The sequence below is a fragment of the Carassius gibelio genome, chromosome B12, assembly GCF_023724105.1.
Source record: "Carassius gibelio isolate Cgi1373 ecotype wild population from Czech Republic chromosome B12, carGib1.2-hapl.c, whole genome shotgun sequence".
In the NCBI taxonomy this organism is placed as follows: Eukaryota; Metazoa; Chordata; class Actinopteri; order Cypriniformes; family Cyprinidae; genus Carassius; species Carassius gibelio.
Window position 1 is genome coordinate 16,557,055 of NC_068407.1, and position 19,757 is coordinate 16,576,811.

Genomic DNA, 19,757 nt, shown 5'->3' on the forward strand with positions numbered 1-19,757 from the left:
TATGCCATATGTTTAAATACCTTCATAAAGACAGTCTGGGTCTTCCCGCAGTATTGACCACATGCCTGCACACTGTAGGATGAATAGAGAACCTGATGGGCTGGGATGCGGGTGTATGCCACCCTCTTCTCTCCTCTCAACATCCAGATAATCACATCAGGCATGCTGTTCTGAGGCTTTGAAAAAACATGCTCTGAGATTAATGTTTATACTACTTATTTTTAACAGTCAGATTATATATTAGACTGACCAACAATAATTAGCTCAAGTTCTAGCACTAGTCTCTGCCCATCAGAAGTATAATGTACATAAAAATAAAAAAAAGCACCGGTAGAAAACCAGAACCGCGCAACTTCCTGAGAAGTGAGTCTGGAGTTGTTTACGAAGCACCATAAAAAGGACCAAATATGTACTTTACAGGAAGTAGTAATAACTGAATTTCCACAGTTTTTCAGGTTTGTGGCATCATAAGAGACTAAGGGTGCTTTCACACTAGCACTTTTGGTATGCACCCAGGTTCGATTGACATCAGAGTTCAGTTCGTTTGGATGATGTGAACGCTGTCTTCCATACTCTGATGCACACCCGCGAACCGTACCAGAGTCCGCTTAAAAATGGTGGTCTGGGGTACGCTTCATGTGAACTCTGGTACAGTTCGCTGCTTATGTGAACGCAATCGTACCAAATCGCGGAAGTGAACCGCTTTTAATGACAAATTATTTGATGAAAATGTGTGTTTGTGTGTCTCACTCACTTTCCTGATGAGCGTGACTGACGCGCTGCAAGCAAAGAGCTGTACATCTCGTTTATGTTCGCCTTCAACGTTCTTTAGAGCATTTTCAGTACATTCATAAGACAGACGTAAGTGCCGTTATGTACCGAAGGTTTATAAACAAAACGAACATTTCAAAAACGTAATACATAAAAGTGCAGAGAGTAATGTTATGCATTTGCCGCCTTGTCCTGCGCTGTCGTTATCAAGCAACGGGGTAAACAGCTGCTGGCTTGATGACGCAAGCGAACCACGGTTCGGACCACTGATCTAGAATATAGATATATGTATTATTTCAACTGATACCTATGAAATAATCAGTACATTTTACTTTTAGGTGATTTCCAAAGATTTCCAATAATTTCTTCTGCTTGTAGCCTTATATTTACTTGCAATTATTGGAGTATTTTCTTTGAGCTGGTCTAATATCATAAGTCTGATGTAGCAGAAATGAGTCGAATCAGACAAATCAAAGAGTCTATCAGAGCTGTGTGCATTGAAACGAGAGCCGAACTCCTCAGGAAGTCATAAATCAGTTCTAGTGCCACAGGAACCAAGCAAGATAACCAACCAACCAACTTGTTCACACAACAGCTTTCAACATTAACACCAATAGAACAATTATTATCAATTTTAATTTGAAGAAGAGATTGTCAAATTTATTGTTCGTGATTGAAATGCAACGCTGGACATCACATGTAAACCCAGGAGATCAAGTTAAATACTTGCATTGACTTCCCCCCACCCAGCAGAACCAGACTGAAATTCCTAAGGGGGAAGGGCTTTAAACCTTTGTCTTCACAGAAAAGTCCCTTTGCCAGAGAATGGCAAAGAAACTGCTTTTTGTACATTATATATGGACCAGAATGAACTCAAAAAGACTTCTAAATGAATCGTTCCATTGCTTAACTCCATATTCATTTATGTGTAACCCACACATTTGACTATCATGTATAATCACTTATTGTGCATGTCTTTTGATAACTATAGGATACATAGTCATGTCTAGTATTGACATAATCGAATTTCCTTGCTTGATATTGTCCTGACAATCATTTATTTGTAAAATATATCATAATTGTGTTAAAGGAATCATGTCCAAAATTAGATCGATTAGGAACCACATGCTTGGTAAGATAAACAAATGATTTATGATCCCCTGAGCCAAGACCATATGATTGGTCAAGGCAACATTTGAGGGGTGGCCCACAAGGAAGTTTAAATACTTTGGACATCAGTCATGCCTTTTAGTTCCAGCCTTGCTCGTGCTATCAGTCATGCTATTAGTCATGCCTGCTCTTAGCTTTTAGCTTGTAGCATTGCTAAAAGCTAAGAGCAGACACGACTCTGCACTTTCAGCCAACGCCCAACAACCACGGGCTTCCCAAGATGTCACTTCAGAGACTGAACTTCCAGCCAATCAACGACCTCGGGATAGCCCTTTCACCGAGGCTCCTTCTTCACAGGAGATGCAAGTAACTTTACCTCCAGACTGTAACCTTTACTGGTGCATCTAATATAATTTTAACCTCATTGAGGAACTCAATGCGAGCGCTAATTACTTGATTGATGGTTGTTCATGTTTATGCAATTTAACGTATTGCTGTTAACTTGGGATTCCATATTTCCATTCTCTTAAACTCATCTTTCCCTAACTTTCGACCTTCCTGCAACTTGTGTGAATGTGTGTGTGTGTGCGTTTATGTGTTAGATCAGTTTATATGTCTTAGATTTATCTAATAAAGCCTTATTCATATTGAAAAGAGAAGTATCTTGTGTTTTGTGCTTACAAGTTAATGTCTTAAACTGCCGATCTTGTTACTGTGCTAATTGATAGTGTTTTCACTATAGTTTGGATATTAGTATCCAGTGCAGATTTGATGTTAAACGGCTCGTTCACTGAACCGCAGGCGCGTCTCCGTGAACAGCCGTGAAACAGTGATTCTGTTCAAATTCCCTTTAAAATCTTAAATGATTCCCTTTGAGCTAAATTGACCTGTTTCCCGTTACACATGTCGATGTCTGTAAAAATAAATTTATGTGGCACATCAGGGATACAATTCATGGATTTGGATGCCGATTTATTCAGTGGGTGATACAAACCTGGGAACTTGCTACTCATGTGGCCAGATTGTCTGCTGTAAATGTTCTTATTATTGTGCAAAATGTATTTAAAAAATTACTTTATGACAGAAGATCGGTGTACAAAGATCAGTAAGAATGATTTAGAAGGATTTTGTGTTAAATGTATTCTTATTCAAAAAGTTGTGTATCCCTAATAGCTCCAATCCTACAAAGGATGACAAAAAAATACCTCCTCAGCGAGTTGCTTGAGTTTGTCTAGCCAGCCTTCAATGACGCTCAAGCAATTATTAACATCTGTGGCTTCCTCAAACATGCGTTTTGCTCCCTTCATGATGTTCTCCAAAGCACTGTCCCGTAACATCTTTTGCTGAATATCCAGGGCCGTGAGATTGGGCTTCCCCTCCATGTCAGGAATTCTGAAACTGAGACGCAGGAGTTTGGATCATTTAAAACATGCATGACAAAAATCCTGATGAGTGTTGAGCTAAAATGATATTACCTGCTGATATCTTCCATTAACTGATTGATGAGCTTCAGCCAGATTTCTGCTAGCTTTGCATCTGTAGCTTTGGACTGTACTGCAGATTTTAATGCATTGAGATTTGTTTGCTGCAAAAGGAGGAATGGTATTAACAGGTTTGATGCACAGAGAATGAATTATACTCCCACAAGTTGAGAACCACTGGTGGTGTGTGATGTAAACAGAGTGTTGTGAACTGCTAGAAACTTTAAACCATTCACTTACCAAACAGTCAGATATATACAGAAGGATATTCAGCGAGTCTAACCGGTGACTGATATCCTCCCAAAAGGATGTGATGGAAATCACAGGCTTGGTGTCGGCCCAGGGCAGGTAGTAGTAATTATTACCTGGAAGAACACCTCAAAACTTAACACCACAGATCTCAATAGCTTTATTTGACACCAAATACGGTACTTTGAAATGTGCATTACCATCAAAAACAGCACAGCTGTATTGTGTGGTTGAAGCCAGAGGTTTGCATGTTAGGTCCATCTTGTTTCCATAGTTGCCGATGCTAACTTCAAATTGAATGGGCTCCCCTGTTTCTTGGATCATAGTTGCACTATGAAACACCACACACAGACAATACTTCCTTCTGCGCTGGTATTTCTATTCAAAGAAAGGAGCACAAAGTGTAAATAAAGCCGTCAAGTGGAAAAACTACTTCGTTTGGGAATTCAACAAAGAGCCTCACCTGAACAACTAAGATATCATCGCTTGGTATTTCTTCCACAGACTTGTCAGCCTTCCCATCAAGTTTAGTGGAGAGCTCAACAAGAATTCTACCTCGGTAAGCCGCCCCTTCACCCTGCGAACGTATACAAATCTTTCAGCCTACTTGAAATGCATTTTTGGTGCAAATAAATTCTCAATACTTGAGAATGGAAACGTATCAGATTCATCATCTGCACTTGCCTTGCCTAAATTAAGGTCTTCATAAGGGTCAGATAAGACTGAGAACTCTCTCGGGCTTCCATACAGATTTATATAGCACGGGCCAAAAGCAGGCAGGAAGCCCATCTCAGAATTCCCAGTCTCTCCTGTGAAAAGCACAATCAATAAAAACTTTTCTAGGGACATGATAGTAGTTGGAGAGATGTTAGAGTTAGGTTTGTTAAAGCATCCCAAATGCAAAGCTCCTTAGATTAGTATTTTGATTAGTATTATACATTTTTTGAAAATGATTGAACTTCATTATTTATCTCCTGCTATGATTTCATGACTACATGGAAAACAATAAAATTGAATGTCAGCAAAATAGGATTGTAAACAAATGAAATATTTTCACAATAACAAGATATATACACTACCGGTCAAGTTTAATGTTCACAAAGGCTGCTTTCAAAAGGCTGCTTTTTTTTTTATTACTCCAAACTTTTGACCAGAAATGTAAGCGAGAAGCATTATTATCCCATGTCATTTTATTAGATGATCAATGTTATTGTGAATTGCATTATTTCATTACTTGGTGTGCAACATGATGCATAACTTGCCAAAAATAGCTTAAGTGTTTTGTGCTTATGCTAATTCGAAGAGTGTGCGCAGGGCTTCGTATGCCTAAAGTTACTGTAAACCCTTGGGTACCAAATTCTTACAGACCAATAACAATGTATTTAATGAAACTTTAAAGTACTGCATGTTAACTAGTGTTTTTTTATATTATTATTCCTATATTGTGTGGTTTGGACACAAGGGATTGCAGATCTGGAATCGGTGCAGATATTCAACCTTTATATGTTGAAAACTCGTCTCCTGGATGATCCTCTATCACAAAGAAAACACAAAAATGTTTTGAGTTTCATAGCACAGTCTCAAAAAGATCAGGACATGACCCTGCATTTAAAAAGTAAAAAGTTTGACATAAAAATTATTTGCATATACCTTCAATTTCACCACCAGAGGATGCTATTTTGGTCAGATCCAGATACGTGGTGCCTATGACATCATTCCTACTGAGGCGATCCCTGAGAAAGAGGGGGAGTCAGCTTAAATGTTCAAGTGTGTCACAGAATCGGTCCAGCTAGGGGCCGTCTCAGCTTTTCCACTGTTCCCTGAGCAGCTCTAGTCTGGTTTATGGGGAGGAATGCATTGTGGGAGAGGGTGGGACGGCACTGCTATGACTCATACTGCCTGCTTGTGTCCTCACAGCTCAAAACACTGACCACATTTTAAGACTAGTTACACAGGGAATTCTCTCAAAACAGATTTCAAAAGTTCATTCGGATCTTACACTACGCTCTGATGCTCACCAGTCAAATACAGTCAGCTTGATTCTTTCACACATGGACGGGAACTGTAAAACAAGTGGCACCAATGGGAAACTTCAAAGGACTAACACATTCATAAAGTGCAGAACCAAATCTCTCCCAATCCAACCAGTTACCTTGACCTGTAGGTTGAGCTGTTGGTTCCACTCTGGGTTTGCGTTTTTCTCAATGATTTGTGTACAGAGCTAAAAGACATAATTAGTTAAGACAAAAGGCAGAAGCAGTAAGTGTGTATGTCTGGGTGGGCTGTACCTTTTTACCAGCAAACCAGGCTTCAACAAATGGATCTACTAGATTTTTCTTGTTTTCTTGACCTCCGAATGCCTCTTTTAAAGTCTGGGTGATGGAATCATCCACTAAAACAGACAAAAAAAAACATTTCAGTGTTACAACTTCGGTCACTTTTAAGTAGAATTAATTTTTTCAAAGAATTAAAAAAAAAAAAAAAATTGTCTATAAGTGTACTTGTAGTTTATTTCTTCATTGAAACAGATTCAGAGAAATGTATAATGTGTTTATTATTATCACACGCTCACCAGTGGATCCTCTGCAGTGAATGGGTGCCATCAGAATGGGATTCAAAACAGCTGATGAAAATGTCACAAGTAATCCACATGACTCCAGTCTATCTATTGTGAAGGGAAAAGCTGTGTGTCTGTAATATGTTTTTAACGTGAAATCACTGCTTTAAACCAACATCCCTTCTGAATCAGTGGAGAAATATGTAAAGGTCAAGCACTGATCACGAGGGAAACGGTCCAAAACAATTGTAAACAAATGTCCGTGGATTTTGATGTGAGAGGACAACTGGGGATAGAGGTTTATTTACTAGAAGAAGCATTATTATGGATTATACTTTGGTAATTTGGCCAGAAGTGATGATTTGAAATGTCTTAATTGATGTATTTATTTCCTGACGAACACACAGCTTTCCACTTCACAATGTTAATTGATGGACTGGAGTCATGTGGATTACGGTGTTGATTTTATCAACTGTTTGGACTCTCGTTCTGATGGCACCAGAGGATCCATTGAGCAAGTGATGCAATGCAAAATTTACATATCTCTAAACTCATATACGACTAACTTTTCAGTGACTGTTCACTTTGGGAGAACGATTCCTTTAACTTAAATATTTTCAACTACATCAGTTATACTGAACAGTTTCTTGACTCATTTTTAAACACGAAAACATACAGTACGGTTCAAATGCTCATTAACATAAAATACTGGCTGCCTTCTGATATTTTCATTCATTTGAGAACCAGGAAAATAATGCGTCTCTCAGCAGGGAGCGTTAACAGCCAGAGTGACGCAGTGTGCCATTTCCTGGACTTACAATAGACACCCAATCATATGACCCCAAAAAGATTGCCTGCTGTGTTGCTCTGGAAAACATATGCATAAGGAATAACTGTAATACTCTGGGGGACGTCCTCGGCCCGAAACACTTTGAGTTTGAGAGTAACCCATCGAAGAGCGACACCAGCGGGCAGCAGCAAGTTACTCTCCACATCATCCTTGTCATTGTCCTGCTGCTTTCTTTCCACCTGCCAAATAGACATTAACCAGTGGGATCAGTTAATTCAGATTGTATAGCATGTTTTTTTTAGTTTCAAAATTAATGACTGGCAGAGAGCAAGGTTTTATTGTTTAAAAAGGATTTTAAGTGTGTGCTATTGCATAAGCATTTTCTTTTTGTAATTTGTCAATCTATAGTATAAAGATGTTATTATGTTCAGGGGACGCACCGGCGGTTCATCACCCGTTCCCAGCACATACATGCTAACTTTGAGATAACCCTTCGCTCCCGAGCTCGAGTCATCTGGGTCATTCAGGAGAATCCATTTCTTCATAATACAGTGAGCTGGGAAGAAAAAAACAACAACCTTTTGTGTTCAACTACTGATAAAACGTAATGAATATTTTGTAGTAAACTGAAAATTACCTGGTTCATCATAGATGTAACCAATATCAAGCTAGAAAATTAAATACATAAGTTTTGAATTAGAGATGGGTCTCGTACAAAAAAAAAAAAAAAAAAAAAAAATACACAAAAAAAAAAAAACCTTTTGTATTTCACTGAATTACCTTGAATTCACCCATGAGACAGTCTGCTCTGAAAGAATTCGAGTTATACACCTGCAGAAAAGAAGAATAGCATCAAACATTCATTAATCAATACATTCAATTTCTATTTTTCATTAAATATATGATAATTTTAACATGATAAAAAAAAAAGAAAAAAAAAAGGCAACAGCTTTTTTCTTACCCGGAAGCTTACAACCTCATCAAACAGTTCAGAGGGCAACATGTTGACATTAAAAAAGAATATCTGTAAAGAGTTATACATATAGCATTCAGGGACATCGATTTTAATGATAAATAATGCATTTTCAAATAATCAGGCATAGAATTATAACATTTCAACAGGGAAAGTTTCGCATTCTTCAAAATATCTTCTTCTGGCTTCAGCAGAAGAAACAACCCAAAGGTTTGGAACATATTGTCAATTTACAACAAATTGTAAATTGACAATTTTTGGGTGAACTAGCTCGGAGAACATATATCACAAAAACGTCCATTTATTTTTTTCCACACAAAGCTTTAGTACTGACTTATTGGAATATAGCTTAACTGTGCGGACCACTTTTGAGATTTTTAAAAATGTTTTTTCAGGCTCACTTTAAATAGTTGTAGCATGGAAAAGTGAGGATGAGTGTATAAGTGACAAAATCATTTGATCTACTGAACTATGAGGAACTATTCCATTAAATCTTCAACTTTCTACCTCATCAAAGTACGGGTTATTTCCTTTCCGGACCCTAGTCCTGTGTGTCTCTCTACACACATGCACTTTGACCACAGGTTTGATGTTATTTCCAGGCAACTGTCGTCCCTCAATCACCCGCACGCGGATCTTTAACAGAAATGGCATTTTAAAATGACTCCATAAAGAGTCAGCATTTCAAATAGAAACCATACTGTATTTAATGACTACAGGACAATCTCGTACCTGAAAGTCTTGAGGTTTATTAGCCAAACTATGGCGTTTTCTGATCCTTGGCCAAATTTTCTGGCCGGGCTCACCAGGAGATGTGACTGCGCCCTGTCCCCCACCATCAGTGACATCTACCTCTTCACCCTCCGCTGATCAACCCAAAAAATATATAATGCAGAACATCATTGATTAGTCAGACACTACCAGTATGGCAAACATGCAATTAAAGCCAAAATCATTTGCAAAATAAACTTCACAGATTATTGTAATTGACGTCTAACCACGAAGTATCTGAAAAATTTATTTTTTTACACTATTTTCACACCATCAAGCATGTCATCCGTGTAACACTCATTTGAAACATTAAAGCACACTCAGCTAACCTGTGTTCATTCCATTTTGTTGATCCTGTGGGTTTGTCACAGCACCGGCAGGTGGCTCGTAGCCAATCGTCATGCTGATGGATGCCTACAAAAGGATGCAACACATTATCTCATAATAATGGCAAATAGACTACATAAATACTGACAGTGATGCTATCAATACAAAGCTCATTATTAATTAGGTGATCAGATATTTATTTTTGTTGACTATGTAAACATGTTTCTCAGGTATGTTTGTGATGACTAAATTATAATTAGTCAATTAAGCATGTAAAGTCTGCTATGCAAAATACAGTATCAATTGTTTTAAATAAAGCTCACAATATTACTTATTGGTAGTTGAAAGTTTTTTTACAAAGTGGACAATAAAATAATTTTATCAAAGCATTTAATAAAAGCCCATGCAAATGATCTTAATTTTGTGTAAATGAGTTCTGCGAGTGCAGATTACAAGTGTAACTGCTTATAACAAAAGAAATTTGAAAAAAATGACTAAATATATTTTAGATTGTCTCTTAAAAAGATAAAAAGAAAAAACACCCACTCCTATACTCTTGCCATTTTCGTCCATTAGAGCAAAGTTTTTCACTGGGAGAGATTTAACTTGGCTACTGGCAAGGTCTTTTAAAGAGACCTTTGCAGAGCCAATCAACCTAAAAAAGAAAAACAAAATGCATATAATTAAAACAAAGTCCTGTGGAAAATCAAGAAGGCTAACTGTACCACGTTTCAGTAAAGCATCACAGATCTGTCTCATATAATGTTTCAAATGCTGTGTACTTTTTATTTGCATTTAAAAACAGTCAGGGAAAAATACCTGACCCTATTTTCATAATTCATGTTCCTGGTCTTATAGTTAATCGTGCATGAGTAACTATTATTTAAAATAATAATAATAATAATAATAATAATAATAATAATAATAATAATAAAAATGAATAAATAAAAAGCCTAAAATTTCTTAAAAAAAATATATATAAATAAAAAAAAATTAAGACTTAAAATTAGGCTGGTAAAACAATTTAATACAAATGTTTAATTCAATGCAAAAACTCGCATAAATATTTTTTTTTATAGCTAGGTTAAGGTTAGGAAAGTACTGTCAAAAGATGGAAATAAGAAAATGCCCAGACAAAAAAATAATTATAAAATCAGGCAAGTCATATGATCAAATCCCTCTGTTAAAACCTTCGGAATATAGATACAATCAGAAAGTTTGTTCTATGTAAGTGCTACCGAATTTGAGATTTCTGGCCCTGTGGAAAATGCCTTTAGAGAAAACAGGGCTTTAAAGATATGTATTGTAATGGAAATCTACTGAGGTAAATAGAGGAGTAGTGTGCAATAAAGTAGTTTGGATGTTTTCTTCACATTACGCTAAGCCAAAAAGCCCAAAATCTTAAACTGTATCAGTGCAAGAGAAGCAAATGCATGTACCTTTGGTGATCATTTACATAATTGTTTAATGAAGAATTTGCATCTAAACTCATTTTTCCTTTTACCTTGTAGTAATTTACTGTATTTAATTATATGCAGCATTCATGTCATTGATTTTCAAAAAAAAAAAAAAAGGTACAAATGCATTTGCTCTGTTTGTGTTACTTGAAATTTTATTGTAAGAGCTCTTAAATAAGAACTCAAAGGGATAGTTCACAAAAAAAAAAAAAAAAAAATGTAAATACAACTCTGTCATTTTAGTCCCCAGCTAATTTGTGTAGCTACACCAATAGCAGAGTTCCTGGGGACTATTTTCAGGCGCTGCTTAATATCACTACGCCTGCTGCATCCATGGTACAGCAGCAAAGTTCCTTTGATAATTAAAGGGGGGATGAAATGCTCGTTTTCACTCAATAACCTGTTAATCTTGAGTACCTATAGAGTAGTACTGCATCCTTCATAACTCCAAAAAGTCTTTAGTTTTATTATATTCATAAGAGAAAGATAGTCTGTACCGATTTTTCCCGGAAAAACACGACCGGCTGGAGGCGTGACGTGTGGGCGGAGCTAAAGAATCACGAGCGGCAGTAGGCTTTTGCGTTGAGAGCATGTGGAAGCTGTGACATTACCATGAGAGAAAAACCATCATCCAAAACAAACCATGGCTTACAGTCAGATTCAGCCGTTTATTTATGATCCAGAATCAGATCCCGAGGCTGAAACTGAACGAGAGCAGCAGCAGCAACGACTCGCTCTGAGCGGGGCTCGAACCCGGGTCTCTGGCATGGGACGGGACGCACTAACAAGGAGGCAGAGATATTTTAAGCAGTTTTACTCACCGCCTGCGGTTCCAACACACGATCGTAACCCTTTTTCACTGGGATTGCATCATCCTTAAGAAATAAACGATACGCAAATCCGTCGTCAAACTGGGCCTTGTTTGTAAAACAAGCATCTTCCAAATGCAGGGAACAAACAAAAACACGTGCACAACTCCGTTGATGCTCTGTAAAAATAAACTCCATCCACTGGTCCCTTAATGCTGTTTTTTTTTGGTAATCTGTGCAGGGTTGTCTTGCCCTGGCAACCAAAAACAAACTTCTTTTGTGACTTTTCGCGACGCTCTCGCTCTGATCAGTGAAATGTCTGTGCTCAGCCTCGCTATACGGGAGCGTGCGCTCTTCCGGCAGAAGTGCCCTTAGGACCCATATAAGGAAATTCCGCTCCATCTAACGTCACACAGAGCCATACTCGAAAAAAACTTTCCGAAACTTGTGACAAACCTGAAGGAGTATTTTTGGAACAGAAATACTCCTTCAAACGTACAACTTAATTTTTGAAACTTTGTCCATGTTTAGCATGGGAATCCAACTCTTTAACAGTGTAAAAAACTCAGTATGCATGAAATAGCATTTCACCCCCCCTTTAAGCTGGAATAAGAGTATAGTTCCTAGCCATATCGGCCAAGAAAATCGCAACTTCTTAGTACATGATGTAACTACAGAAGTCAAGTTTTAAATAGGAAAAATATCTAAACCCTTTGGTCATTTTTGAGCGAGATGCTAACATTCTAATCAGATTCAATGATCTATGCTAAGCTAAGCTAAAAGTGCTTTTATCAAAGCATCATATGAAAATAAAATAAAAACAACATTTGCATTGCGCAAAATTCCCAGTATAGTCTCCAACCTAATATTCAAAACCTGATGATACAAGATTCAAACAAACATGCCAAAGCAATTGAAGCAAAAGGTAACCACACCCTACTACATTTCGCCTCATTCCATTTCCTTTATGGAATGTTACTTCTGAAATCCTTAACCTGAGGTGATTCCAAGTATGATTAATGTTTACTAACCTCTAGGTAACAGACATTGTTTAAACAACTCAGCCTCTCTGTTCTTTAGCACAGACACTCATTTATCTCATGGGGAATTAAACTCTGAATGTGCAGTTCACTAATATTCTGGGCTAGCGGGAAGCAGTCGTTGTATTAGATCAGTGCCGTGATGCTCTTCATTTGCCAGACTCTCAAATAGAATTGATTTGAAATGCAACAATATTACTTTTGTTCCAAAATAAATATGCACACAACATTTTGCCAAGTCTGTTGCTGGATCAACATCCAGGGGCTACATTCTTAGACAGTCATAACCTATCATTGACTGTTTTATTAAAATAAAGACAAAATATAATTAAATACAAATATTACATGACAAACCCTGACAATTTACTAAAAATACTAAGTGGAAATAAAATCTAAACTAAACCAAACTTGAAATAAACCTGAAATTAAAATGTTAAACCTAGATAGTAACAAAATAAAAATCACAATTCAGGTTTGTAAAAAGGATAAAGATTTAGATATGAGCTGCCCAAGATATTGTGATTTGAATGAGAAAGAAATTTGCTAGACCAGCCCTTTCAGAGTCAGTAAACACACAGGGAGACACTTTACATCCCACTCATATAGACAAAATATTAGCAATATCGGTTTGTTTTTTTTACTCTAATTACCCCATATTAACTAATTGCATGCTATTGTACAACAACATAACTAGTGTGCTTTCAACACCCCAACAGGTAAACAGTAACAATCAGTATAATGGTGTTCTTAAGAGATAAGGAACGGTCACAGCCCAACATATACATACATATATATATATATATATATATATATATAGCGGTATAATTACCAAAAACCATCTTAACCGCTCCTTTCTCAGTTGGTCTGCTAAGAACAGTACCATTTTAGCCTGTCTAATTCATATTCATGAGCCCTCTTTTTGGATTAGCCTGTTGGACAGCCAGGCCAATCACAGGTAACTAAGGTCAGCCGATGTCACAGCGCTAGCTGGGAGGCAGCAAAACAAAGGGGAAACTGGAAGTGGCATTCAATCCCGGTACAGTTTCAGCTATTAAAGGAGCTTAAAATACAATCTTGTTGTGATGTTGGTTGCCAGAATCGATGTAATACAGCCTCAGATTAGAAATTTGATTGCATATCTGCTGCCACTGCCAGACAAACCGATGACAGCTATGGTTAAACACAATAAAACAAGCAACGATCATCAAAAATGCTAGTGTTTGCATCGCACACTTATTTAAAATGTTCAATAAAGTATTGTCTTTTGTTGTTATGGACGAGTCAACAGATTTCTTGCCTTATGTTTCTTGCATCTCACAATGTCATGTATGAAAAAATGTCTGTGCATGCGTGTAAAACAACATGTTGTGATTTATTGTGGCTGGAACAATAATGTAGCTTTAAAAAGAAGTTGCCTGCTGAATTTAAAATTATGTACATCTTCAACATGACATGACTGATAGACATGATGAGTTTGTCTTTACTATACACTAATAGATGTGATCCACCTCATAGTAACAATCCTGTCAGATCATCCATCCGTTGAGTGAGAGTGTAACGTTACAGGTGGGCCAATCTGGTTTCATGGTTTTCGACAAGTTTCAGTGCTGTTATTGCTCAATGCTCAGCAATGACACAGACGCTATGTTGTCTAGGGGTTTGACAGAAGGAGAGTGGGACAGTGGACGGTGCTCAGGGTGGTGACTGAAGAAGGTGATTGTGCAGTTCGTTCGTCAACTTTTTCCGGAAGTCACAACGTTTTGTGAAAAATCACAGCTACTTTAAGCAGACTGTGTGCATTTTACTGTGGACTGACGGTTTTGAAATGTATATGGTAGATAAATAACCCCTAGACCTCAGTTATCCTGAAAAAAGCCAGGAAATCTCAACTTTGACAATATGGGACCTCTGAAGTCAATGGCTACCAGCAACTGACTGGTTACCAACATTTTTCTAAATATCTACTCGAATTCATGCAGAAGACAAAACTCATTCAGGTTTGGAACAACCTGAGGTTGAGTAAAACATGACAATTTCCATTTTTGGGCAAATTATACTTTGGGTGAATTATTAACTGCCCTTAAGTGTAACATCCATTTTGGACAATGTAACTATTAATACAATGACTACATTAATTGATGAAAGTATTTTACATAAGAAGTATGAAGGTGTGGTTTTATATGCTTAGAAAAAAACCCTTCAGAAACATTTTTGGTAGACCCTAAAACAGCCATGTGACATCAACAAAACAATATGCATCATGTAATTGCATGAATGTAAGTTTCAGCAGGAGTTATGTGCATCTTTGTGTTTTCCATTGGATTTCATCCAATGCTGTTCTCACAGAAAAAAAATCTGGAATAACTGACACTGCGTGAAATTTATAGCCCTCTAAGACCCCTCTGTTTCTTTCAATTGATGTCTTTATGCAACAACTGCATTTCAGACCAGTAACTAACAATCAATTATTCATCCAGTACTGTGAACCAAACGCCTCCGTCCCACCCCTCATGGCATTGTAGAGCAGGTCTGAACAAGGTTGTGAGGGTGTGTGAGCTGTAGGGAATTACAGTGTTGAACCAAGATTAACATGGTTTACTATTGCCTTTGAAATGCATGAAGACGGATGTGAATCAATGAATCAGTCAACCAACTAAGGGTATGAGCTGATGCAAAACTTTATTGAATTCTGTCTGCATTTAAAGGTACAGGTTGTAGGAGAGGGCAGTAACAATAACAATCGCGTGGTTTGATGACGCTAAGGAGGAGCGTGGAATGATGGGATTTGTTGTCTTCTACCCAACCGCTGACGGCCATCAATCAGACGAAAAGATAAATCAAGGATTTAACGCGAGTTCAACGCTTTGCGCGAGTAGATTACATACAAAGTCAATGCAAAGACGCGATCAGACTATGGATCAGACGCGTCCTCGCGCGGGTCTAGAGATGCGATGCCCCGCATTTGGCGTGTATACCCCATAATACTAATCTTGTTGATCATTATAATATCATATGTTTTCTGTAAAGATACGAATCAAAACAATTCAACTGTCGAGTAAAACACAAGCAAGATCGGCAATCTCTTTCTAGTTGAAGTTTGTTGCGAAACTACTTCCGCATTTGTCCACAACATTAGCTGTGTCTTATTTAGAAGTCTGCACCCTCCGAAGGTCGCATTCAAAGGCTGCATACGTCATCGAGGTTGTCTCATTTCAGAAAAGCAAGTAGCACACTCCGAATGAGACCGTCGACTGCGATCTTTTTTCACAGGAATTTCGAAGGATACATGAGGTGTATCCTTCAATGCTGCCGATAACCCACAATTCTTTGCATCACCATAAATAACCGTTGTTTATTTGAAAAAATGGCGGCGGCAGATCTACACACAAGCGGAGATGTGGTGTTTAAATGTAAGTATTTTAAAGTTCTTCATTTTTAAAAAAAAGTTGAATTACAAGTGTGTAAACATTATTACAAGTGTTTAGCTCCTCAAACTCTGAATAAAATAAAACAAGTAAAAACATTTTTCTTTTCAAATATTTTTTTCTTTAACAAGTGTGAGAGCGAAACGATGCTATGTGTTGGCATAGCAATGTAAAACTTCCGGTTTCCTTTTCCGTCCATCCTACGACGGCCGCCTCATTTAATCCCAGGGTTAAGGACACTCCATATACGCATCCTAGAGAGGATTCAACCTCCAGAGGACGTGGCCTTCTAAATGAGACACAGCTACTGTTGTCATGTGGTTTCTACGTCAGTAAAGGCGGTAACAAAGGGTAACTACGTCACTGACAGGCGACTGCACTGCCCCGTGTCACTAATTAAAATGGGAATTTTCTTTAGTTGAAAACATTAGAGATATTGTTAGTTATCAGCTGGACAAAATATATAACACTAGCCTAGTGGTTTTTGAATATTTTACTGCAAATATCTTACAAATTGTACCTTTAAATTAACTGCAACCCTGCAAAATGACTTTTGAGAGGAATGCACCTCTTAAATACAGGAGGTCAAAACTTTTAAATCAGGTATGCCCTAAACTTCTCTAGTCACACAGCTTGTATTTGATTAGGGTGGAAACAAAAGTTCAACATCACACGGTTTGTCTTACACTGGTTGCTAATATTGAGGATATGACTCAAATGACTGATGAGCATTTGAAAAACACTTACTTGTCTTTGCCAAGAGTTTCGTAGTCTTTGACAATCACGTCAATGTAGGAGGAATAATCAAGAGGAACACCTTTTAAATCAAACTCAAGCGTCTAAAAGGGAAAACAGCATTCAAACTTAAACTCGCTGAGAAACTGCAGAAATGCACTATGCAGAAGATTAATAGGCCTATGCAAGAAGTAATATGCTCGGTTAATTATAACATTATTAAATAAACAGCATGTGCATTCGCCGTTTACATACACAGTGAACCCTTCTCAATTTAATTAGCGTTCAAGTGTATAAAAACTCAACAGACCTCATTCCACACTGGGTTCAATTCACTGCTAACGTGCTTGGTTTTCTTCTTTTCGTCTAAAATGATTAGAAACACGTCAGATTGACCAAATTAATAGTCGGTGCCGTTATTGTACGGTCTAATGGCTAAATAGGAAACACGAGGAGTTCTTACCTTTAAACAACACAGATGCGAAGGGGTCTGGGCTGCCCAATTTCTTTTTGGGCAGACCTGCCGCAGACTCGACTGCCACGCGCAACATGACAGAAAAAAACAGGGTTTCATTTAGTGCACTTTCATAGTGATGTGCGTCTGTCTGTGAAACTGCGTGCTCATTGCAGTGCCCTCATCCATTCGGGAGAGTTTGTGAAGGGTGTGGACTTACTTCAGACTGCCTACCTGTTCAGCTCACTTGTAGCCTAATTGCGGATGTGATTCTCACAGTATTTGTTTTAAATGGTACATTTAAATAAAACGTTTGATTGATCGTTTATTATTTTATTTGAGATTATTCCTTTTGCATGCTGAACCAAATGCACCTAAGTTACTGATCACATTTTAAAGTTTAAGAGCTGAGGCACAAGCGCCACCTAACGGTATGTCGCGCGAATCACAAATCCTTTCAAAGTCGAGTAAAGGCATGTATTGTAAAGCAGGGGTGTCCGACCCTGCTCCTGGAGAGCTACCGTCCTGCAGACTTCAGTTCCAACCTTGCTCCAGCACACCTGTCTGTAATTATCAAGCAACCCTGAACACCTTGATTAGCTAGTTCTGATGGGTTTGATTGGCGTTGGAGCTGAAATATGCAGGATGATAGCTCTCCAGGAGCACGGTGGGACACCCCTGTTATGAGGATTTAATGAAGTCTTCTGTAATGATGGTTTAGGTAAGTTCGGTCCTAAAGAGCCGCAGTCCTGCAGAGTTCAGCTTCAGCCCTGATCAAACACACCTGAACAAGCTCATGGTGTCTTCAGGTTACAGACAGGTGAGGGGGTTTTCAGGGTTGGAGCTGAATTCTACAGGACTGGGGCTCTCTAGGACCAAACTTGCCTACTCCTGGTTTAACAATTAGGCATCATTCTGCAGAAAGTGAGAGAATCCACACTCTTTGGGAGCAGTGTTGCCTTTGCCAACTAAGTTTCAGAGAAATTTGCTAAAGGGGGGTCTATTCGTTGCTTAAAGTTGTTATGATGTCATTGCGTAATCAAGATGCAGAATTCTCACATCAACTCTCACCAAAAAAAAAAAAGAAAAAAAAAAAGATTTGATATTATTTTAGATGTGTTTGAAAATAATGTGCTTAATATAACTTTATCTTTAAATGCGTTGAAATTATTGAACACTTTTGAATGATTATTTTGGGGGTTGAACAAATCATTCTTTCTTGGTTGGAACAGCAGCTATGCTAATTATGTCTCTGTTTCTCTGTTTGTGTAACTAGGATTTACACAAGCTTCAGTCTGGATCCAGCCCTGGCAAAGACCGTTGCCACGGTCTGTCTTCGTTTGTTCTGTTTTTTCATGTCATTCCAGACAGACTGGAAGATTTTCAGATCAGATCTCGGTAGCACTGGCTGTTGGCAAACTCCTTGTGCAAACAAAAGTCTCACTGGATTATTTAACCCCTTAACTGTTACCCCGTCCCGAATACAGGACGCCTACGTTTACTTCACTATATTACAATCAAATATAATCTAATCTTGACAAACTATATATCGTTGGAAAGGTCTAAGACTCCCAAAAATATAGTTTACCAATGTTTTTTGTTTAAAATTATGCAGGAAAAGTAATAGATTAATTTATGACAAGAGTGCACCCTCAAAAATTTACATTATAACAGGAGTTTTGACCTTTGTTTAAAAAAAAAAGACTTCTTCGTTGCCTTTTTCTCTATTACATTTTAGACATCATCAGAAATTATATATCAACTGAAAACTTAAAATCTAAAAATTCATCATTTAAAACCCATTTTAAAATCAGACATTGCATTACCATGTAAATGGTACATCAATAGCATGTTACAAAATGTTTTTTGTAAAAATGAGGATTTGTATCATGCACATTCAGGTCTATCTTCAAAAACGTGAGTGACCGTTAAGGGTTAAATTAATGGAAAAAATAATGTTGAGAAATGTAAACTGATATTTCCTACCAACAAACTACAGCAAAACATAGAAATGATTGGTTTAAAACCATTTTTAAACTGGTGAAGATACTAGTGTTCTAATAATTTTGGCCACCACTGTACATGCTGACAACCTGTATTTCTTTATATAGCGAACAGCCTAAATTGGGATGTCTAGTGCCATTTAGAGCACTAATAATCTGGATTTGGTCTCAAGAAGTCTATATCTGGATTATAGTGGTCCAAAACAAAAATTGCTTTGAAAAAAAAAAAGTCACAAAGGTAATATAGATCCTGGCTTGCAGAATGTGGGAATCTTGGGTCCAGTTATATAAAACATAGCCACTATGTTAAGACTGCGCCTTCAGGGCTAGTTTGACCGACTAGCATTTAACCAAAGGGTGATCAGAATTGCTTTTTGGCTTTAAGTTATATTTTTATTAAATTTAGTCATTTAGCAGATGCTCTTATCCATAACGAAGACAGAAGAAGCAATCAGACAATTCTACCAATATATAACTATTTAAGAGTAGTTTAAGCCTTTTATGTAACTGGCCACAGATAAATGTTTTGACCAACTGGGCCGAGGAATTAAACACCACATGTAGCATTTGAAACTGTTTTGTTAGTGGACCAAAAACAGATGTTAATATAGTCTCTAAAATGTAGAAAATATATTGCTCAAGTCAGGCTTAGTTTGGACTGTCAGACACATTCAAGCACATAGTGGAGATCTTTGGATAAAGCAAATACCATGAGCACATTAGCGATCAGTCTTCTCTTGCATTGAAAATAAGTTCGTCAAAGTAATACAGTTGTGTTTAGAATAAGTTAATAAAGCTACATTTT

At 37.5% G+C, this 19,757-nt stretch overlaps 1 protein-coding gene across 1 annotated transcript in view; it reads right to left on the minus strand.

The window, feature by feature from the left end:
• The window catches only part of LOC127969538 (myoferlin), a 31,996-nt gene extending 14,840 nt beyond the window's left edge, over positions 1-17,156 (minus strand). Inside the window, exons 1-24 of the mRNA XM_052571578.1 lie at positions 16,959-17,156; positions 16,806-16,861; positions 16,508-16,599; positions 9,576-9,684; positions 9,032-9,116; positions 8,664-8,797; positions 8,439-8,567; positions 7,920-7,982; positions 7,739-7,789; positions 7,596-7,626; positions 7,399-7,514; positions 7,071-7,197; positions 5,900-6,003; positions 5,764-5,832; positions 5,630-5,673; positions 5,262-5,344; positions 5,109-5,144; positions 4,296-4,420; positions 4,075-4,188; positions 3,812-3,989; positions 3,603-3,727; positions 3,357-3,466; positions 3,087-3,279; positions 21-176 (exon numbers count right to left, since the gene is read on the minus strand). Coding sequence (XP_052427538.1) covers positions 21-176; positions 3,087-3,279; positions 3,357-3,466; positions 3,603-3,727; positions 3,812-3,989; positions 4,075-4,188; positions 4,296-4,420; positions 5,109-5,144; positions 5,262-5,344; positions 5,630-5,673; positions 5,764-5,832; positions 5,900-6,003; positions 7,071-7,197; positions 7,399-7,514; positions 7,596-7,626; positions 7,739-7,789; positions 7,920-7,982; positions 8,439-8,567; positions 8,664-8,797; positions 9,032-9,116; positions 9,576-9,684; positions 16,508-16,599; positions 16,806-16,861; positions 16,959-17,046 — 2,418 coding nt within the window. The 5' untranslated portion in view covers positions 17,047-17,156. The remainder of the gene's footprint in view (positions 1-20; positions 177-3,086; positions 3,280-3,356; positions 3,467-3,602; positions 3,728-3,811; positions 3,990-4,074; positions 4,189-4,295; positions 4,421-5,108; positions 5,145-5,261; positions 5,345-5,629; positions 5,674-5,763; positions 5,833-5,899; positions 6,004-7,070; positions 7,198-7,398; positions 7,515-7,595; positions 7,627-7,738; positions 7,790-7,919; positions 7,983-8,438; positions 8,568-8,663; positions 8,798-9,031; positions 9,117-9,575; positions 9,685-16,507; positions 16,600-16,805; positions 16,862-16,958) is intronic.
• Between the last annotated feature and the right edge of the window lie 2,601 nt (positions 17,157-19,757).